This window comes from Aedes aegypti, chromosome 3 (assembly GCF_002204515.2).
Source record: "Aedes aegypti strain LVP_AGWG chromosome 3, AaegL5.0 Primary Assembly, whole genome shotgun sequence".
NCBI classification, from domain to species: Eukaryota; Metazoa; Arthropoda; class Insecta; order Diptera; family Culicidae; genus Aedes; species Aedes aegypti.
Window position 1 is genome coordinate 101,570,277 of NC_035109.1, and position 23,446 is coordinate 101,593,722.

General features: G+C 38.4%; 1 protein-coding gene and 1 pseudogene across 6 annotated transcripts in view; one reads left to right on the forward strand and one right to left on the reverse strand.

Annotated features, from left to right (window-relative positions):
* Nucleotides 1–23,446, forward strand: part of LOC110677849 (mucin-5AC-like) — a 250,795-nt gene that overhangs the window by 97,037 nt on the left and 130,312 nt on the right. For all 6 annotated transcript variants that reach the window (XM_021849543.1, XM_021849538.1, XM_021849540.1 and 3 more), the window contains one exon: nt 22,502–22,686. In XM_021849543.1, the coding sequence (XP_021705235.1) occupies nt 22,518–22,686 (169 nt within the window). In that variant the 5' untranslated portion in view covers nt 22,502–22,517. The remainder of the gene's footprint in view (nt 1–22,501; nt 22,687–23,446) is intronic.
* LOC110678101 overlaps nt 4,467–23,446 on the reverse strand; it is a 101,715-nt pseudogene continuing 82,735 nt past the window's right edge.

Here is a 23,446-nt window from a genome sequence, read left to right on the forward strand (position 1 = left end):
CATCGTGCTCTCCATAAGTCGATATTTCTATAACTCGATATCTCCACTAGTCGATGTCACGCGAGAGGGAAATTTCTCTCCATAACTCGATAGGTGCAGAGCTACTTGGGCACTCCCATGATTCACTTTGGCATGGGGGGTTTTTCTCGGCCAAATTGTCTCAAACTTTGCAATAAGAAGCACTTCAATACGACGCATGTTGTGGCCACATATAAGCTCAGTAGCATTTGAAAAACCGCACTGCCGAAGTGCATCAAAAGTGCCAAGAATAGGATCCGGCTCCCTATCTATTTTAAAATCTTTTTTTTATTTGGGGAAACGTGGTCCGATTCTTGTTTGGAGATGAAAAAAACACATAAACACATAAAATAAAAAAAATATTGCCAGTCATAATAAAGTGATTTTTCGAGCATTTCGAAAAATAAATCAAATAATAGTTTGTAAAGTACAATCAACAAAATAATATTATATTTTTACATAGGTGATCATTTATGCATTAGAATTACAGAAATTTGTTCCTTCGATTTTGTGACTTTTTGTTTCGGTACATTCTATAACTCGATAGTTCTATACGTCGATGGTCCCTTGAATATCGAGTTATGGAGAGTCGACTGTAATATTGTCATATTGTAAGGCAATTTTCGGGATTTTTCAACCCCGACCTTCCTCCCATGGTAAGATTTGCTTTATGAAAATGAAAAACGAATTGTATGACGCGTAAGTAATCTCAAAACACTCCACCCCCTCTCTCCAGAAACCCATACGTAATTAATTGACGGCCCTTATGGTACTAATGACGACAAATTCGTCTAAATGTAGGCTCTAACTGTAATATTGTCTCAATGCAGTTGTAAGGGTTTAATCTTAAATTACTACAATGTTATATGCTGTTGTAGGGTTTCTTCTGCTGTAGAACATTTAAAAAGTTTCAGAACGCTCTTCGAATTAGAGAAGAGAATAATATTATTCTAGTTTATGGCTATAGCGGCTATGCAACTCAAAGGTAAAGGGAGTCTATAGAAGATTATTTACAAGGAGGATAGAGATAGATTATTTACAGGAATAGAGAAGTTTACTACAATGGAGTGTGCCCTGACATTTTAAGCAAAGCCACTCCCAACGATTTTAGCTATCCTCTGAAATCAAACGGTTGGTACGGTTGTCTCCGTTTCTTCCTTTAAACGGTTCAAAAATTTTCGTCTATCATATTATTCATGAGTGTATAATCTAATTACCGCCAATTTCTGAACTAAAAATACAAAGTAGACACACTGAGCCTGGCCCTTTCAATATTTGTTACATATTACCGATTTACTGCAAATATTAATGCTGATAAGAAAATACTGGAAAAAATTCCGGAATTTTCAAGATGCTTTTCAACATTGGCTGTGGAATAGAATAGAATGGAATATTAAACATATTAAGGGTATTCACTTAACAGCATAAATGACGGTTTTTTGATTATTTTAAATCTTTCACAACATTGCGTAAACTGCACATGAAACATTTCCAACTGTCAAATATTTATATAAATTCGATCGAAGAATGCGTTCGTCGTCGTAACAACTGTTATCAGAAGATAAACAAACATTCAGATAAATGATTGTCCAAAAAGTCCGCGAATAATTCCGCAACATGTAGGTAATTGTCTAAACTTTGATCAAAATGGGATTGAGGATCTGGAACATGGTCCAATTAAGGCTCAAGACTCCATCATTCAATCATCAGCAATCATCAAAAATGAAAAACCAGTTTTTACGTTCAAATTTTAAAAAATTCCCATGAAGATCTATCATTGCATTACACATAATAAGTTCAATGCAATGATAGATTTTCTTGAGCATTGCTTCAATTTTGAGCGAAAAAACTGGTTTTGAAAATTTTTAAAACGATGATGGTTATTTTCCTCTTAAGGTGATTATAAAACGAAACCACACCCCAAATTTTCAAGAGCACAAGACTTGAGAACCAAACAGCGCTCCGCGTTAAAAATCTATCCCATTGGTCACCACCAGCAAGCAAGCAAGTTGATTGGTTTTCTACGCGATCTGTTGTCAGATACCGTTTTGTCTCAAATTCCGAACAGACTCATATTCCGAACACTCGCTTTTTGTATGGCGATGAGGTTGAAATGTTTCGCTGAAATATATCATCAAATTACCAGGAAATGGCGATCAATTACAATTCAATTTAATCATCGTGTTCGGCATTTGAATCAAAACGTTGTTCCATACTTTTACCTATAAACAATACTATATAAGTTTAAATAAACATTTTTATCAGTACACTTAAAAGCTAACAGTTAGACTATGCGAAGAAATTAAAATTTTCACAAATGTCAGCTAATATATGCCCATCAGATGCATTTGAAGTCACTGTTGGCCTTAAGTGTTCGGAATATGAGTCAAAACGGTACTCTCGTCTTGTGCACTTGAAAATTCAAAGTTTTGCTTCGTTTTATAATCACCTTAATCATTAGGAGGAAGCGTCCGGATAATAGCTGGTCTAACCATCTAAGAAGAACAAGTAGTTTCCAGAACTATTTATCGTCAGTGCACTAGTTTCAACTCATGTTTCATCTCCACGCTCATGATAACAGTAAGTTTACTTGAGCAATCATTAACCTTTCGGTCGTCGCGCGAATTTTTGTAACGCGAGTAGTCGCGCGTTGTACTTTGTACAACACCCTTGGTTTTGCGAATATCCCAGGAGTCTGACCTTTTAGAAAGATGACGTCTTCGGCAAAGTTGTTCAGTAGCTCAAGGGCTATCATTATTTTAGCTAAGAAATTCGGGATTTTGCCACTAGGCGGCGCTAGTGAGCATGAAGCTTTTGTTTCGCAGATCTCAGGATCCTGACCACTTAGAAAGATGGCGTCTTCGGCAAAGTTGCTCGATAACTTATGAACTATCATTGTTCGAGCTAGTTGATTCAAAATTTTGCCACCAGGCGGCGCTAGTGAGCATGAAACATTTGTTTCGCAAATATAAGGAGCCTGATCACTTAGAAAGATGGCGTCTTCGGCAGTGTTGCTCGAGAGCTCAAATTTATTCTTTGTTTAATCCTTAAAGTTCGAGATTTTGTAAAATAAAGATAGTTCCTGAGCTTCTGAACAACTTTGCTAAAGGTGCCTGTCTAAAAAGTCAAGATCGTGCAGTATCCGCAGAACAAAAATTTTATGCTGACTAGCATCGCCTGGTGGCAAAATATCCTATTTATTGGCTCAAATAATGATAGTCCTTGAGCTACTGAACTACTTTGCCGAAGACACTATCCTTCTAAGTGGTCAGGCTCCTAAGATGTCTGCATACAAAAGTTTCATGCACACAAGCGCCGCCTAGTGGCAAAATTTTGAATAAACTAGCTCGAACAATGACGGTCCTTAACTTACTTAACAACTTTGCCGAAGACGCCATCCTTCTAAATGATTAGGATCCTGAAATATTTGCAAAACAAAAGTCAAACTTCCATGCTCACTAGTGCCACCTAGCGGTCAAATTCCTAATTAAATGAGGTACCATTAGATAGCGCTTCACCTCCAGAACAACTTTACTAAAGACCCCAAGTTTCGATATTATCTGGATTTTGAGATATACCGATTTAAAACTGTGATTTACTTGAACCATATATTGTACTTTCATTATTATGCGACTTTCATGTGCATTTGTTAATTTTACTGCATTATAAAGGGTCATACTGTAAATAAAAACTGTCGAGTATTGTTCTTATGAAGATTCTTGAGGGATACATTTTGGTTTGGTGTTGATAGATATCTTTGTTGCAAAATGATAACGTATAAATCACAACTGTTGTACAAAGTACAACAGCGCGACAGCCCAAAGGTTAAAATTGATGCCCGTTTGCTGAATTAAGTCAACTTGAAAGGGATAAATGCGTTAGTTACATATCAAGTAATTCATCTTTGTTGCACGAAACATAAGTGGATCCGATAATGAATCGATACTGACGTACTGATGCTTCTTGATCGTATTCTTAACGGAATGTTCCATAATGCTGTATAATCAACGAATACAAGTTAATGGCATCATATGATATATGTATCTCAGTTTGCGCATGTATAGAAATAGGTTATAAGGTCAATAATTTAAGCATTGAACGCAGCCAAATCATTCAAAGGAGCTTTTTCTCCATTTGTTCAAAGCTATCGAAAGAATTGTTATCAAGCAAGGTTTTCTGTAATTCAGATTATTTGAGTAACTCGGATTATGGATAGGAAAGATTGACCTATTTTATGTTTCGTATAACTATTGATTTATTGAAACTTAAAATGACTATACATGTATTTATAATGCAAGTATTTGAGAGATATTATAAGCGCTTCGGTAGTAATGAATTTCTTACTACCTAAAAAGAGTGGAATTAACAGTGCTATTCGTGCAATTTTACTGGTAGTAGGTATCCGGTCGATGGAACGAGAAAAGCTTCCGGTAGCGCCTGTGGTGATATCATTGCACCAGCGGGAAGTGGATCGTTGAGTCGTAGAACTGCTTGATGTGAGCACGACGAGTCTTGGAGGCTTTAACTGTTTCGACCTTGATGATTCTGATGGATTGGGTACGGGTACGGTGACGCGAAGCCATATCACTGTAGAACTGAGCTAACAGTCAGACCACGGTATATGTTAAGCGTACCGGAGAATCGGGAATCGTAGCGCAGCCAGATGTCAAAGTTCTTGACGCGCAACGGATTTTTTTCCAGGATGCACTTGACCAAAACGATTTCACCGGTGGCCAACTTACGCAACTGTCGCAGGAAGTAGGTACAAGAAACGTCACTTGGCCACATCTGGTCCGGTGCGAAGATGTGCTTCTTAAACAGCGGATGATTCGGATCCTTCTCCGAGGGCAGTTTACGCCCGATGACCCGTATTCTTCCTTAACTTTCATTTTGGCTGCGAAGAATTCCAATAGTTTATCGGTAGGGGAAGGGGTGGTAAAATGAACACCTTAAGGTTATCATCTTGTTTCTAATAGTAAAACGAGGAATTTCTATAGTTATATCGCACAACATCAAAGGTAGGGATGTTATCTAAAGCAGCGAAACGAGTTCAGACTGAAATAGCTAAATTTTCACATATTTTTATCGCAAGCAAAAAACGATACAAATGTTCATTTTACCTGCACTATGTAGGTAAAATGAACAGCTGTTGGTGGTAAAATGAACATCATGCGGAAAACGTGAGCAAAACAATTATTTTTTGGAAATTTTCATTGCACATCCGATAATATATCCATTAAGCATTGTAACCCATTCAGGAAGAAATTCAAAAATTTCAGAATCGACACCATATCATAACGATATTTACCTCACTGAAAAACCTCAAGGCCTCTGAGCGAAAAGTTACGTCAGTTCTAATTTTAAAATGTGATTTTCTAAATTCTTAGTTTTCGTTGATATTTTCACTTCAATTGACCTCCGCATCAACCTGAACACACCAATTTATGCTCTAAATCGTCCGTGCATGATAAAAATTCATTGAAGTTTACCCATGTTCATTTTACCACCACTTCCCCTATCATATGAAATATGAATCGAGTTAAACGATAACAAATTTTTTGATCGTTATGAACCTGTGCATGAGTTCACGAATTAGACGTTTGAGCGGTGCCGAATTCACTTGTTGCCATGGTCACGTAAATAACACGGCACCGCTCAAACGTCAGATAGTGAACTCGTGCATCGGTCCATTGGTTGGGTAACTAGATTCTAAACGCGTCATTTGTCAAAGATCACAGTCAGAAAAGGAATTATTTCATTTGAAATATTTCTTTTGCCAATATTACGCAGAATCTTATTTACGCAACTTTAAGTGAATACCCCTATTGTTTTTTTTCGTCCTCATCACAAACCTCAAGTGAATTTCATGTGTAAAACAGTTGGAACTTTAAAGAAAAGTGCGTAGACTCTAGATACCTAACTTATTCGTTTGAAATTCATAATTAAAATCAAAGTTGAAAGCAGTATAAAGTATCCCAGAATTGAAATCTTATTTTGAGTTAAGATTGAAGCAAAATCTAATGAATAAAAATGAATCAAAACCATGGTTTGCTCTCTTTTCAAGAAAGAAAAACGACCATTTGGAGGCCTGGTCTAAACTGATAAGTGTTTGACAAAAATTGCTAGTATATAGGGGTCTGTCTATGGGTGTCTAAGCAGAAGCAAGCGAAGTATAAGACTTCGAATTAGCAAACATCACTTTTTTAAGGTTAATCAAATAGGACTGCTTCTTGCAAAAAAAAAGTTCTTTGTGTGGTAGTTGTTTTTTTATGGATTGGGGTCAGGTTTTTGGTGTTCATCCTTCAACTTGACCCCACTGCATAAAAAACAACCATCAGAAACAGAACGAAATTTTCTGTAAGTAGCAGTGCTTTTTATTTCAAATTATGTATGTAACAAAGTCCAATTTGTCCTTTAGAACCCTTGAGAAAGATTGAAAATACAATCGGAACGTTGGGCGTACAAGAAATATTTTAGTTCTGATTGCCGTTAAGACTGAAAACCCCTAAGAAAATCCCCGTTGAAACTTATAACAGTCGAAAGCATCCAACTATATGAGCTTGGTGTTATGTTTATTCGAAAATCTCTGAAACGTCACTCGTTGCAATCGTCGTCAATCATTATGGGTATCAATCTTGTACATAAACTTTTAAAAGATCACTGGAAAACCTGTACTCGAAGGAGTTATTGGATAACCTTAAACAGTTGTGTTGACAAAGTAAGCTAAGGTAATAAGTTAATAATTGTAAGCTAAGTTAATAATTGTGAAAGTGCTCATAAGAACACTAAGCTGAAAAGCAGGCTCTGTCCCAGTGAGAACGTAATGCCAAGGAGAAGAAGAAGAATCAGTCGTTGAACTCAAAATTTGGTAAACCTAGTAGGAGCCCGAATGGATAGTTCATAAGTTTCTTAAGGGTTACTCGTTACGCCTATACTCAAAGTAAGAACTCCATTATAGACCTTCAGATCTACATGCGTGGTGAATATAATTTAAGTGTGTAGAGAGATGCAAATTTTGAAATTTTGGCTCCCCTATGCTTAAACGACTTATATTATGGTAAATAACATCCTCCCAAAGTTTGAAATGAATCGGAAGAAATTTGACTGTGCACAGTCCATTTAAAGTTTATGGAAAGTGAACACAATCTTCTCATGTGAAATCTTTTCAGCTACAACTTTGCCGAAGACCACATTTTGATTGGACGTCAGGATAAATTGCTATTCATAATCATAAACTGGCTATGCATTTTGGCGGGTAGAATAGATCAAAGTAATCCAGGCTACTATGTTCTACAGCAAAAAAGCAGTGTTGCTCTGAAAGTAAGTGAATGATCATCTCAGCATGGTTAAGACTTTGTTATCAAGAATAACACATTATCCTTACGTCCCATCAAAATGTGGTCTTCGGCAATGTTGTAGCTGGGAAGATTTCACATCAGAAGAGTTTGACACATTTCCATACATTATTATTTCAAGCAGTTAGAGGACTGAATACAAAAGCTTTGCCTTTTTTATAGTAATTTCCATATAAACTTCAAATGGCGTACGCACAACAAAATTTCTTTCAAACCACTTCAAATTTTGGGGAAATTTTTTTATCATAATTGACACCGTTTAAGCATAGGGGAGCACAAATTTCAAAATATGCATCAGTCTAGTGGTGAATACGTGAAAAACAAAGTACATGCTGAAAAGGTGGAACCGAGCGCGACAGATCCCGCCTAGGAAGCAGTGTTACGATATACGGGGATACTTTTGAGGTGGTTGATGGGTTCGTCTACGATCCTTGTTAACGGCTGATAACAACGTTAGTCGTGAAATACCATGCCCACACAGTTACGGATCACCCACAGCGATGGATCACTTTGGCGTTCAACATCGGATAACTCGCTCAAAACATAAACGTTGACGTAAAACATATTTTCCCATGTTACACTATTTGTTTCCTACCATTTGTAATGTTAAGCACAACATTCAACCGCTAAATAACGGTGTATTTGACAAATGTTCAGCTGGTACCACACAGCTATCATTATATGGTCGTTTTCTGTAAGAAGTGGCGTCATCATTCATAAGCTCCCACAGGCGGTAAAATTCAAATGTTTTAGCATAAAACATGCTCGTTCGCTTCGATTTAGTATGAATTTATCTTTGGAAAACATTTTTCCTGATTGTTGATTCTAAATACCGATTATTAGCACTTCTAACTAGTGATCCATAATATGGACCAGGAAATGATTGTTTACCATGGTTATGGATCACTTCCAAAGAATGTAGATTTCTGCCATTTTATGCATTGGATTCGACATTTTCAGACAATAGCACTAAGGATAAAACTAATAAAACATCAAGGTTTGTTAATTTCATTTTTTAGCAGACAAAAATGGGTGGAAAACTTGGTGTGGAGCGAAAAGAGTACACGTCTCAGTTACTACAATGCAGTATCACAAAAAAAGTGGCATTTTACCCTTGTTTCCAGCTCTAACACTGCTATTTTTTACAGTAATATGTGACATATTGTTATTTTTTGCCAAATCATGCAATACAGATGCATTGAGTTGAAAATTTCTTGATTTTGCGTACTGATCCGTAATATGTTACAATTTGATCCATAATATGAAAATTGATCCATAATATGGTTTTCAGAAACCGATACAATATTTATTTTTTATGCAATCCTACGTAAATTTTACACTCAAAACAGTTTACTAACCGTAGTTCCAACTTGAAACGATTCAATTCGTGCTTTTAAATTACAATTTTACGTTTTCCATGTCGTTTTATTGAATTTTATAGGTTGGACTCCACACTATTTGATCCATAACTGTGGGGTCATGGTACGAAGACGCATGATCAGTGGAAGTCCCGCCTACTATGGGCTTCAGATGAAGCTGCGATCGAGAAAGATTCACCCCGCACCAAATGTACCATGTACAAAACGCTAATAAGACCGGTGATCCTCTATGGACATGACCATGGACCATGCTGGGAGAGGACCTGCAAGCACTTGGAGTCTTCGAACGTCGGGTGCTTAGGACGATCTTTGGCGGTGTGTAGGAGAACGGTGTGTGGCGGTGGAGAATGAACCACGAGCTCGCTCAGCTCTACGGCGAAGCCAGTATCCAGAAGGTGGCTAAAGCCGGAAGGGTGCGTTGGGCAGGGCATGTTGCAAGACTACCAGACAACAACCCTGCAAAGATGGTGTTCGCATCGAATTCGGCGGGGTGCACAGCGAGCGAGGTGGCTTGATCAGGTATAACAAGATCTGAAGATCATAATCAAACTTGGAGGGACACAGCCATGGACCGAGTTAATTGACGTAACATCGTTAACGAGGTTCTATCAAACTAATAGATGTAACACCCACTAAATAAATAATAATCTGCAAGCGTACGCATATTCTTTCACGTAATGATTTTATTATCGTAAATTCTATTTACGTATCCCCGATCCATTGCGTAATCGAAGGTTTCAGTGTACATATGGTCGTCGAGGAAATGGAAGTATTGTTTCCACTAGTGTGTCACTTGATGTTACACCGGAGCGAGAGGGTCGTCAGAGGGAGTAATAACACCGAATGCTAAAAACGATAAATGTAACAAATAGCCCATTAAGGGCCGTTTTGTAGATATGTGCTTAATGAAAGTTGATGTTGTTGTTTTCGGCAATGTAGTTTCGGGATGGCCATCGTCCGCAATCGGGGGGTTGCTTGTTTTGGGTTGTTCGATGAGTTTTAGGGAACGCAGCAAAATGGGAATATAAATTGATGCCATTAGTTTGGATTGGATTAATCGACAAAAATGCACCGAGATTTCGAATGTCAATCAGCTGATAGACGTCATTCAATTTTTTTTCCGAAATTACTAGTTTTCAACGACCCTTCTGAAAAGAATTTTTCAGTCACCCCTTACGTACGCTACCAACTGGGGCCCGGACTATCGATTTAATTTCGAATACCCTCCTCTTTTTTCGAGCATCATCAAAATGTCAATTACCGTTTCGTGAATACGAAATCGAACACGGTTCACTAAATTACAACCCCGCTTCTCCGGGTTCTCCCGTTCTCCGTGTGGCATCGAATCAAGTTTCGTCGACGACCCCCTTCAAGGAACGACGACTCGACTCGTCGCTGGAAGGCATACCTAGTCGGTCAACTGCGAGGAGCCTTCGTTCAATGGTTTGTAATTCAAACTTTGCATGCATGCGGGGCGGAGAGAACCAATGAGATGAATGCGATTTTCAAGTATAGGCCACAACCGGCGCGGAAGGTACACCTAACCTAACCTGAACCAGCATGCCATATAGTTGATGTCATCGATAGGCGGACCTTCATTTGGTTCTTTGGGTTTGAAGTCCCGTAGTTATGCTGCGATAGCTCTCCGCGGTGCAAAAATCGCTACAACCGGTTTTTAGAAGTTGGGTTTGCTCTAGCCAACTGGTATAATACATGTGCTCTCATCTTACATTCTTTTCCTTCATTAGGAACACCTTCAACTTCGCTTTCGTTTGAAATCGCGCTTATGTGCCCGACGCAACCTATGGCGAGACTCTGAATGATATGTTCAGTATATCAAGCTTTCTTTAGGAATGGAAATAGTTCCTCAATATTTACAGTCTGGGAATACAAACAGGTAGTAACTGTATCAAAATTGTATCCTAACTTTTGGACGAAATATCTTATAAATTTCTTCCACGTTTTTAATGAAATTACTTTTAGATTCTTGAAGTTTTTTTTTTCGACAGGGACTTTTCTGCCCATTTTAGTCTTATAGCTAATGTGTCATATTTTAGATACCATAGCGTCTGATTCGGTAAATGGCGATCATGGTGACACGGATTTCATGTTTTTTAAGGTTTGAAATTATATTTGTTGTTCGATACATGCTTTACAACACATTTTTGTGTCGTTTTTTCACTTACATCATGTGTTATGCAGTCATAGTGTGAATCACGTCCACAGTAATTTTCGTAACGTAAATTTGTGTTGAATTTTAAATATGTTAGTGTCTGATTCGAGAAATGTCAATCACAATTCCATCGTTTTCGTGTTCTATAACATGTAAAATTACATTTTTTGTTCAATACATCTTACACATGTTTTTATATTGTTCCATCACTTACATGTTCAGATAGCTTTAGTAACAGTTTAGCATTTTTCTAGCAATATTCCGATTTTCCCGGTGATATCATACTTTTAGATCACAAAACCATTTTGAAATACTTGGGAAGAAAATTAAAAAAAAAAATGCTAATCCGTTGACTAAGGTGGTCGATTTTTATATCACAAAAATCAAATTTTGAAAATCTAAAGTTGCATATATTCATTTTTACCCCCAAAAGCTACTGTGAGAATTTGAACGGAATTCGTAAACTCCATGGGAGCCAAATGATCTAGAAGAAAATCGGCCAAATATATGGGGACAACGGTTTCAGTCTGGTCAAAAATGTATATGAAACCTTTTTTTTCCTACATTTAGACGGTTTCCTTCATACAAACTTCAAGCTCGGTTAGCCCGTTCTAAGAGTTGATGGGTTCTGTTCAAACATTCGTAGTAGCTTCTGGGACTCAAAATTGCCTGCGTAGTAGTGCAATGTTGACAAAATTTTGTTTGTTTGCTGTGAGAAAGTAAATATAAAAAAATTGCTGCCAAGCATTCACTTTCTTGTTGGACTGACATTATTATTCTCAAAAGAAGTCAAATAAACTTCGATACGTTTTTATTCTGAGGAAATCGAGTTGTATAAAATTGATCGTGTATTGGTATTCGTGTCACTTTGCTTGTGTTATATATGATTAGAAATATTAGTTTGCAAAAGATCTGCTGAAAATTTCAGGGTCTCATTTGGTATCTCCAGACTTTTTTAGGAATTTGAAGGTTAGCATTTCTATAGATTCCGATGAAATATTGCTAAAATTACTTGAAAATTCTTAAGAATCCATTATACAAATAGCAACATTAAGTTTTTTTTAGCATCCATCTATGAATCCTCAAGTTTTCGATGAAAATTATCAGAAAGCGCCCAGGAAATGTATAGGCACACCTTGGAAAGCCAAGGCTTAGAATTTGAAGATCCCTATCATCTTATTATTATCAAGATTTTGCTACAAATTCACTCGAAAAACACACAAAACTTTGATAGAAATTTCTGAATTCAATTCTGGAAACTCATTGATTCCGCTAGGATTTTCCAGGATCTCATAAAGAATGCATAGGAGCCTGGTTAAAATCCTTTGAAAATGGCTCAGAATCCTTTACATTTTGCTAGAAAATGCAATGATTCCAAAATCAGCAAATCCATTTCAAGATCCCACTGAAAACTCAGAATTTCACTAAACGTGTCTTCTAGAAATCCTCAGTTTTCGTCGGTTTTGCTCCAGAAATATTCAGGAAGCGGCTAGTATTCCTCAGGATCCTCAAAATTCCGCTTAAAGTTCAAATAATCCCGTTAGAATATATTGTTAGATCGTTGCTTCAACAATTTGATTACATAAATGCAAAATTGGGCAATAGGCAAAAACATTTCTCAGTTAATAACAGTGGTTTTTTTTTATAGAACAATTAGCTAAGTACCAGTCTTTGTCCTAGTTGGGACGTAACGCCAGATTGAAGAAGACCTGTGTCGAAACGTTCGAAATCGTCATGGTACCGAAATTCGGTGCCCAAAAACGTAATCAAATTATAGCAAAAACATACCTCATAATCGTTATTGCCCTGTGCTGCTTGGGCAAATAATGATGAAATGATTATTGTTCGCATGCTACTGACTGACCTCAAGTCCGAAACGATCCCCACCTCCCCCCAATCTGCCTTTCTTCCATAATGCTGCCCATTCGGGCCAATAATTATTATTTATTTACGCATTTATGGCCGTGCCTCGACCGACCGACCTGAGAGCATGGATGGTTTCATGAACAATTTTCGGCTGTTTTAGCCGCGCTATCGGCGGCTGCATTTCACCGACTTACATTACGGTAAGTTCGAAAATTTTCAACTGGCACACGGTAGCGCGAGCAGGCGGTCTTTTGCTCTGTGCACGGGATAATTGAGAGCTGAAAAGCAAGCCTCAGCCAGCGAAGAGGAACAGCAAAAAAAAAATGTGAGGCACATTTTTTATCATTATGCTACGAAGCATCAGAGAAGCGGCGAACTTAATCTCGGCTGCAAACAGGCTACACCATATGGTTTACATATATAGAGGAACACGTGAATGAACTTGCCAAGCAGGACGCTGCCGTCGCCTGGCTTCCATCGTCGTATCTTCAGATAGGACTGAACTCACCTTTGGTAGGGAAGATGCAGCAAAAAAGCGCCTCCTTCCAATTCAAGAAGCATTACTCAGAAGAGCCGGCCGGCTAGATCTCGGAAAAAAAGCCCCAACGACGGCGACGGTGCAGTGATTTGTGCCAGCTGGCGGCGGGTGATCCCCATCGATGAACGTGTGCTGCACGTGATGGAGTTGGAAGAAAGCGAGTGATGCCTCTCCTCTACAGGTTCATAGATGTGCGTCTAACCGGCTTTATGACTTTATATAGAAACGTCATGGCAGGTCGTTATGCGTGAATTGAAAAACAAACAGGGTCTTAATTTGAGCTGTACCAAATTTAAGACAGCGTCGAATTCGAGGAATGAATCTGAAGGTGGGCGATGGGGAATACGTAGGGTTATCTAGGATTTATTTTTCTTCTTGGCACTTCGTCCCAACTGGGACAGATCATGCTTCCCAGTTTAAAGTTCTCCGGGATCAAATATCAGTAGTACCTTGAATTTCAATCAGCCATATCTCAGCAACGATTCAATCAGTTTTCAAAACTTTCTGGCGCATTTCATGTGCATATTGCAAAGTTTAGAATGGAAGGAAAAAAATGATCCTAGAGGTGTTTACATTTCCCCTACAGCAATTAACCGCTCTATCAGTAGATTTAATTTTTCACCATAAAAGATATTTAAATCACTATGACTTTCTTGTTTCTCGATATTTCTGCACCACTTTTTCACAAGTTTTCAATGATGTTTTTAAATTTTCAAGATGCTCCTACGGCCAGAGTGGCGAGACTCACAATAATCGAACACGAAAAAAGCCAAAGATATTGAAGTGGGTTATGGCTAAGCATCGGTCCCCCAAGGAATTTTATAAAATCACCGAACACAGGCAATCATTGATAATTGGTTCGACACAGATTCTGTAAGAAGAAGTTTTTTGAGACATTGTGAAAAATATGGTACAAAAATATTGTAAAACAAAAAAGTTATCGCGATGAGAATATATTTTGTGGTAAAAATTATACTACTAGTAGAAGGGTTAAACAAGGGATGCCCAACGTACGAACCGCGGAGGTTTTGAAGATTCTTGTCATGTTTGGCCCGATGACTATTTTTCCAACTTGTTGTTAATTAGTTTTTATTTTACACAGGCGCTGTGTTGGTAGCAAAGCTCAAAGCTTTGAGCCAACCCTTTTCCAGTAGAGAAGTTAGGCAAAATACAGGACGCTTCGATGCTTACTGACTTTAAAATGGCTTGCTCTATTTTCACCACCTAATTAAAAAAAATCAATCTTGTCGCTCCCTTGCGACGCCTATGCACCTGAGACGAGACTCGCGAAGTCGGTCTTCTTTTTCTACAGTTGCTAAGATTTTCTTCTTCGATTCTGTGTTTACACAAATTTGTGAGCAAGATGTTCAAGCTTTTACATGAACTCAATGGCAAAGATGAATTGCGATTGCATCGTTCCAAGTTCAGAAAACCTTTTCAAGTTAAATTTCACATCCGCAAACGCAGTAAACATTGCAATAACAAATGTTTAGCTTGTTTCGATTTAGTTTCGTCAGCGCAAATCAAATGGAATATTTCGCTGAATTATTTTTTTTGTTAATGATTCCAATACTCTCCACATATTTGCCCACAAAATCAACTGGCTGCATTTGACAGCGAAATCTGGGCTGCATATGACGTTGCTTTTTTTCCTCTTCGCGAGTCTCGTCTCAGCTATGCACCTATTCGTTTCCATCTTTTGCTTCTATAGACTCCCTTTACCTTTGAGTCGCATGACCGCTACAGCCATAAAACAAAAAAAATAATACAAAACAATCACGGTCGAAACCTTCTCCTATACATATCTTTATAGTGATTTAGGCAGGATTTAACAAAATGACAGGCTTCTCATGAAACCTTGGAGATGATTCTCAAATAATACTCGACACAACTTCCACCGATTGCATGGGCACGACTCTCTCTGAATTTTCAAAAGGATTTCAAATAATTCTATCCGGGATGTTCATTGAATACCATACGTATATTTCTAGAATCATGGGTAAGATTACAAGGCAGAATTAAGAGTTGAATCAAGTAGCTTGATCAGGTTTTTTAAGCATGCAGGCTCATGATCCTAGCCTGGTTTTAACAAATGCAATTTTTTCGCACATCGAAGCGGCATGAGAATCGTGTCAAATTTTATACGCAAATGTTATAATTTAAGGTTGTCCAATTCCAAATGAGCCGAAGTAACTAGAGAGATAATGCATGTAAACCAGAATATTTATTTATGCAACAAGAGAGCTCACAAATACTACTGCCACCTCTACGTCCACAAGGCTTAGAATCACGGTTAATTAGCTTCTGATTCTACGATCCGAATACGACTCGAGATGTAGAGTCAGAATTTAGTTAACTGTAGAGACAAGACTGGTTTGTTTGGTGATGCAACTTATAATGATTTATTTATTTTATTTACTAGAGTCTCTTGTCAAGCTACTAACATCATGGACTACTAAGATCACTACTAAAACCCTACATCTCTCCCTTCTTTCATAAATTTATAATTTTTCTTATTTGTTAATACGTAATACATCATTCCAACAAATTGCTTCTTCCATCGGCGGACCGATGACCAGTCCATAGATTGTTGGACATTTCGTTAATTCAGTTAGGTAATCTGAAAACAGAATAGAGAGTAAGTGTGAAGCGTACTTATTAAAATACAATGTTTCGTGTTCTTATTGTTGTTCTACGTTTCCTTGTTGTTCATCTTCGAATTTTCTGTTATTGTATCTTCCGTATTTTTCTCTTCTTTCATTTTTTCAGATGTATTGTTTTGATAATTTCTTACTTGATATTTTCTCTCCTGATCAATTTGTTTGAAATGTCTCGACTTGACAGTGGCAAATACATTTTTTTAAATTCTCAAATTGATTATATAATTCTTGATTTGTTTTCTCCGCCTCTGTTGAAATTAAGAAAATAAATATATTAACTAATGAAATTATTGTTTTAAGCAATGTTTAGTCCAGCCATTGAGATTCATCCTGAGGATCGCCTCTAGGTCTCAATCTGGAATGAGATTCATCCCGCGAGATTCATAATCTCCGGGTCTCGAAGTGGTGTACTACATCCCTTTAGTTGGGTTTCACCTACTCTTGAAAATCATCCTGAGGTTCGCCTCTAGGTCTCAAAGAGCTAATGAATTTCCCGCGAGGATCGTCTCCGGGTTTCTGCGTACTTCATCCCTTTGTCTGGGTTCCACTATTTTCTCAAATCAGTGTACTTCATCCCAACAACAGGGTTCCGCTTCATCTCAAAGGATCGCCTTTGGATATTATCTGCGTACTTCATCGCTCTATGTGGGTTCCACTATCTGCATAGACTAGTGTACTTCATCCCAACAGGGTTCCGCTTTAACTGTTGCAAAAGATCGCCTTTTGTTCTCTCCCGCGTATTTCATCCCTATATCTGGGTTACACTGTCGTCATCGACAAGTGACTTTATCCCAAAAGGGTTCCACTTCGGGTTTACATTTTAATCGATCAATTATATATTACATGGATCACTCATATGTACCCGGCCTCAATTTGTAGTTGCCAGCTCCTAATTCAAAGATATTCGTATTTCTACACGGGTAGAAATCAGAATCCAAAAACAAGATTATAACTCATGATATCATGATTCCAGCGTGTTTTCGTCTTATGAAAATACACCATGATTTGGACTCATGATATCATGAGTCAGATTGCCGTAACGCAACACACGCGTTAGGATTTTGTAGCTGATTGCTCGGAATCATGATTCAAATGCCAAAAATGCTGAGTCGCGCATTCGTTTATGATCGACAAAATAAAAAAAAGTTAAAAATAGCATATATTGAGATTCGAGCCAAGAACCTTCAGATTGTGAGCCATGTAATTTACCACTCAACCACTTCGTAATCTTGAATTGGGAGTGATCGGTACGAATGAAATGAACCAAAGTGCGCTGCTTAGTGTTTTCACGCTGGATGTTACGCTTATGAGGAATCATGATTATGGCTCCAGGAACCATGATTTGTGATCCTGATATTATGACCTAAAAATTTATGAATTTCATGATTTGTAAATCATGGTGTGGGGATCAGATTTTTATCCGTGTAAGATCTACACATTGAACTGCTGATATATTTAATTAAAGAAGTCTCCGAGCCACAATGTGTAGTTCAATTGTCACTTCAAACCGATATTAAATGATCCAGAACTATATTAATAGATTCACGTAGCTAATCTTGTTTACATACATATCTAATGTGACTTGTATAGTACTAAACTCAACTAGAGAAGAGCTAACCTAGGGCTGTAGATCTTTCGTAATCGATCTGCCAAAAATATCAATCTATCTGTTCAACCAAATGAAAAATCCTTGGTAACTACAAACTTTGTTTTTGATTTCGGAAATAAATTATATTATGAATTTGCTTTGATATCTATATGGATTGATCAGCATTGTTAAAATCACTCACTGATTATTCAAATTTTATTGTGACACTGTTAACATCTCAGCTTAGTGTTCTAAGAGCACTTCCATAGTTATTAGCTGAGAGCATTATTTGTCAAAATTGACTTATTTTTCAATCGTATATCGTATAGCAGGCACGATATTTCTCAATGACCAGGCAAACTTAGGCATTTTCCATTACGAACAGATCGTGGACCGACCCATAAACGATCCTAGATACCTTCAGCATGGCTTTGCTTATTAGCCACAGACGTTACCGCCAAGCTAAGGAACGTGCATTATGTTAATTGCCCTCTTGAGAGATCATCTTGTCAAACAAACTTTAGCAAAGTAGCAGAAGTCACCAGTACTAAATGTGTGGATTTCTGTAACATCCTCAATGATCATGTCAACTGATACATAATTCAAGCCTCGATGAATACGTTTCGTACATAGTGCATTTCCAATAAGTAAAACCTCTACCAATAAAACTTTGTGAAGTAAAATCAATTGTGCTAGTTAGTTTTTTTTTTTTCAAATGAAGGTTTAGAGCCGTGGTTAGTACTTACCGTACCGTAGCTCACTGATAAAGCAATTACCGTCAACATTTGTCCACTCGCATTACCTGCCCTCGAGTAGTACCGCCTTGATATCCTTAAGTTGATGAAGTCGAAGTTTTCTCCTTCTCGAAACATGATTCCTCGTCCTGTTCCTAGATCTAACGTTGTTGCGGTTTGGATGAGGTGGTATGATTTCATCAGTTGCAAGAACGTTCCGTAGCATCCTTTTTCTTGATTCTCCTCGACTTCATGAACGTAGGAGTTTCAAAATACTTCGATGGGCGTTGTATTACACTGATAGTACCCGTCAAGCCAATCCTTTACTTCCAATTTTAATCCTCGTCGCCATTTGTAGAGACAAGACTGGTTTGTTTGGTGATGCAACTTATAATGATTTATTTACTAGAGTCTCTTGTCAAGCTACTAACATCATGGACTACTAAGATCACTACTAAGACCCTACATTAACTAAGTCATGGCGAAATTCAGAGCAATTCAATAAATGACCTATAGAAGTATTCCGACGTCGATTTGATGACTCTCAAAACAGTACTGAAAAGTGCGATACTGTTATTAGTGCTGAAAAATAACTCTCTTCAGCATTTTTTGCATCGGTAGGAAAAGTAGGCCATTATGTTGATCACACCCTTGATAAAAAGTAGGCCGATGTACAACCGAATAGCAAAAAAAAAATATCGAGGCAGATTTGTGTAGATCGCGGATTTCACATGCCAAAACTTTTATTGCTTCGGATATGCACGCTGGAATAAGTTGCACTACATTTTGATCCCTTTGAGTTTGCCCTAGATAACTTATAACTGATCTTGATCATTTTTATCTCTTGAAAAGAACGCCTTAGTTAAAAAATTTCTTTTTTTATGTTTGTTGAGCAGTGCAATTTGGAAGCGAATTAAAACATTATTTAGAGCAAAGAAATACACGTATTTATTAGTGAAAGTTTAGAACTGAAATGAAAATCTTGAACAATCAGCCGTTGCTATGGACACCACTTACACGTTAATGTTTTCGTACTTTTTTAGAATAAAATATATAATGCGTGTATCCAAAATAGTTATTTAGGCAACAAGTTGCAAAATGATGATTTTTTCAGCACGAGTTGTATATTTATTCAACGAGGCTCGCCGAGATGGATAAATACAACGAGTGCTGAAAAAATCGAGTTTTGCAACGAGTTGCCTTCAACATTTTTTGCTATTTCGAAAAATGCTATTTCAGCTGGATGGACTCTAAAAGCACAAACAAACATTTCAAGAGAACCCACATGGGCACACATCTATGCGTTGTATCAATTCAGTATTTTTCAATCATCTAGGCTGTGATACAGTAGTACCTACCCATAAATGTCGCAAGTTTTCACGCTCCCATCGATATCAGGTTAGACAGCACAGCACAAATGTTGGACTATTCGATTCCAAATCAGAATCGCCAGCCTGTGTAGGGTCGTCCATAAATCACATGGTCTTTTATGGGGAGTGGGAGGGTCTGGCCAATGATCACGGTCCATACGAATTTTATAAATTTGTGTATGGACAAATGATCACGAGGGAGGAGGGGGTTGATCTGGAATCCCAGAAAACTGATCACGTGGTTAATGGACAGCCCCTGTCGGAATCAGATGCAATTATGCTTATTCTGCGCGGCATGTGAGGCGAGACGAGTCGAATGAGGGACAATTGTCGACTCGCTTCCATTGGATTAAAATTAGTCGCCTCACCCGAGGCGAGAACGACTCGTCTCGACTCACACGCCGCGCAAATAAGCACAAATGGCATGAAGAGACTGGGTTGTTCGGTTGATGCCTACCAAAACAGTACTGAAAAGTGCTACTTTTCAGCACCAAAAAAAGTGCTGAAGTAGCACTTTTCAGCACTGTTTTTTTAAGTAGGAAAAGCAGGCCGTTATGTTGATCAACTTCTCAATGAAAAGTTAATTGATTTGCAACGGAATTGCAAAAATACTATTTTTGCAATTTCTCATCGTAATAGGCTGTTTTTCATCCCGCCAATCTGTCATGAAACGGCCTACTTTCCTGCACTGAAGTATGCAGTGCGGGAAAAGTCATTACGCAACTGAAACCAGTGCTGTAATGATTCATTATGCAATGCTTTCTTATTACGCAACTGTTTTGAGTCGCGTAATGAATCAACAACCAACAATTTTTCAGAAATTGTAAAATAATGGTGAATGCATTTCGATATAATTTTTGATACTCTCAAGTGGTCTTCTACGAATTTCTACTATTCTATTTAACATATTCACTACATTTCGACAAAAAAAAAATCATACGATAAAAAGTACATGTCACTGTTTTGTTTTGATAAATTGTGAAATTCATACTGAATTATGTTGATAACAGTAGTATCGCAAACCAGTGTGTTACGTCAGTCAGTGGTGAATATGAGCTGCAAATTCAACATTTTCATTATCACAAAGATGTCGCTACATTTGTTATCATCACTTCCGTTAAATTCCTTACACAATTTTTTGATTTCAAGTAAAAATTAAAAAAAAAGTGTGATGACTTACCTAGTATTGATAATAAACACTCAACTAGGGTAGATGTACCAATAGTGGAGGTACTGAGCACGATTGAAATTCATTTAACCACCTAAATTCAAGGAGCACAATTAATGTACCTGTTAATGTTGTAACGGGAAGTAACAACCATTGACTTAATGAGAAAAATGATTTCATCGCAGTAATCCACGGCATGTCAGTGAAAAATAATACCTCCACTATGGAGCAATGCACGAGTTCACTATTTGACGTTTGAGCGGTGCCATGTTATTTATGTGGCCATGGTAACAAGTGAATTCGGCACCACTCAAACGTCAAATTAATGAACTCGTGCATCGGTCCATTAGTACACTGTTCCTTTAGTTGCGGTATATTTTTCAATTGTGTTCCTATAGTTGCGGTATCCGTTGTTTTCTTATGGAATCCTCCACTATAGGAACACTTTACCGCAACTATTGGAACAAGAAAGACATTTTTTAGCAATAGTGATATTTCATCAGTTTTGAAGCAATTTGAACGCTCTTTTCAACTATGGATCAATGCACGAGTTCACTTATTTGACGTTTGAGCGGTGCCGAATTCATTGGTTTCCATGGTCACATAAATAACACGGCACCGCTAAAACGTCAGATAGTGAACCCGTGCAAAGGTCCATTCCGTGTATCAACAAACCAATACGTCCATTGGCAGTGACGTTTCGGTGGCTAATATATTAAAATCAGTGAAAACGGCACTGCTGCAACTATAGGAACACCCACAATCAAGGGAACACTTACCATATGTATCAATTTTTGTTTGTTTAAAAGCAATGAATATATTACAGCCTTGTACAATTACTATCTAAAAAGTTGAATTGAATCCAACCCCCCTATAAATATTCGTAATTGTCAAATTGCATGTTTTTCCTGCGAATCCTCCGCGTCGCCCTTCTTACCCTGATGATGATGCGACCTGCAGGGCTGGGTGACGGTACAGGTACTGCACCACCCATCGCAAGCCCTATAGCGCAATCAGCGAGCGCTTCTCCTGCGCCTTTTGCGACCCAATATTTACATAAAGAATTATTATTTAACTCGTTTATGCCCGATTCGAGGCGGAACTCATTAGCACAGCAGTAGCGCAGCTGTTGAGCGCGAATTCAAAAATTATCGCACACTTTTTGCCTACCCTTGCGGTTTCTTCAATCGCAGCAACCCTGGCTTCGGTTGTGGTAGATCTTTTGCCGTTGGAGTAGTCATGCAGGCGCAAATGCGCAGGGTTCTATCAGCGGAAGTCAGTGGCGGCGGGAAGATGCGGGGTCAGAAAGTCAGAAAGCCGCAACCCGCAACATCCTTCGCGAAAAAAAAATCTTGGGAATAAACAAAGGCGGTAATAACAAGAACAAAAACAAGCAACATTACCACATAGAGAGAGAGAGAGCGCTAAGAGTTCATGCCCTCGCTGCCACGGAGGGCTTATCTTTTTTTGCAGCGAATAAAACAACATATAAAATAAACAAGAAATCCCTTTCTTAGCGTGGAGCGAGAAGAACCCCGGTACAAAATGAGGGGATTGAAAAGTATTTTAAAAGAAACGTGACAATGTTCGGGTTGTAACAAGAAGGCGTATGATTTACAAATTTTGGTATTTCTCTTCCTCTTTCTTTGCAGTGTGCCGTGCCAAGGCATGTTGGGGCCCACCGCCAATGGCCGTTTAATGGGACCTGGAACCATCGGTTCGTCCGGATCGGCACACCATCGGAACCTGTGGCCGTCGGCCGCTGCGGCAGCCATTGCAGCGAGTTCTACCAGCGGCAGCAGCCGTTCATTCGAGTTTCAGACCAGCAATGGCGAAGGTATGTAGCACTCTTGTAACATTCGGTAACGCTCAGCTGTCAAACAGGGGTGTGAATTTTCACACTCCGCCCCTATGGCGGCAGATAGTAATTTTCTCATTAGATCGGGCAAAGATTACGGAAGATTCCACGGATAGAGAGGGGTATGGATCCGCATCCGTGCATAGGCACCTTCTCACTGAAGCACTTAAAAATTGTTTAACATAAACCTCTTCAGGCCGCGAGGTCCAAACTAGTGAACGAAACGAAACTCACTTAGCTAGCGCTTTGTCGAGAGCATATTTGAACGATTTTTATGGTACTTTAAAAAAGCATTTATCATTCTCTCGGCTGTTTGGCTCCACATCTGCTCGTTACTGCGCCTGGTTGCGTTATACCTTCTTTCGTGGAAGGGGCGCCGCCGCCGCCAGGTTAAGAGTAATCTTGAAAATGGATTTCCGATTCCTCAATTTTCGAGCATTCAATAAAATCGTATTTTAAAAATCATCCGCCTGATTACACACCCCTCCCCGTCCCGATTCAACCGGGCTGACACGTTGAATGACGTTTATTGCCCTTCGTTCCTTGCATATCCCAATCACATATGTGCAGGCGCACGTTCACAATAGATGGAGCCACAGTAGGTTTCAAGAAGGGCCCGCTCATCATCTCCGTCTGGTTGCCTTCCGGAGGACCTAGACCAACTTGAATGATGCTGCTCGAACTCCGAGAGAGAGAAGATAATCACCATCTCGTTCGGTGACCTAGCAGATTTTCATTC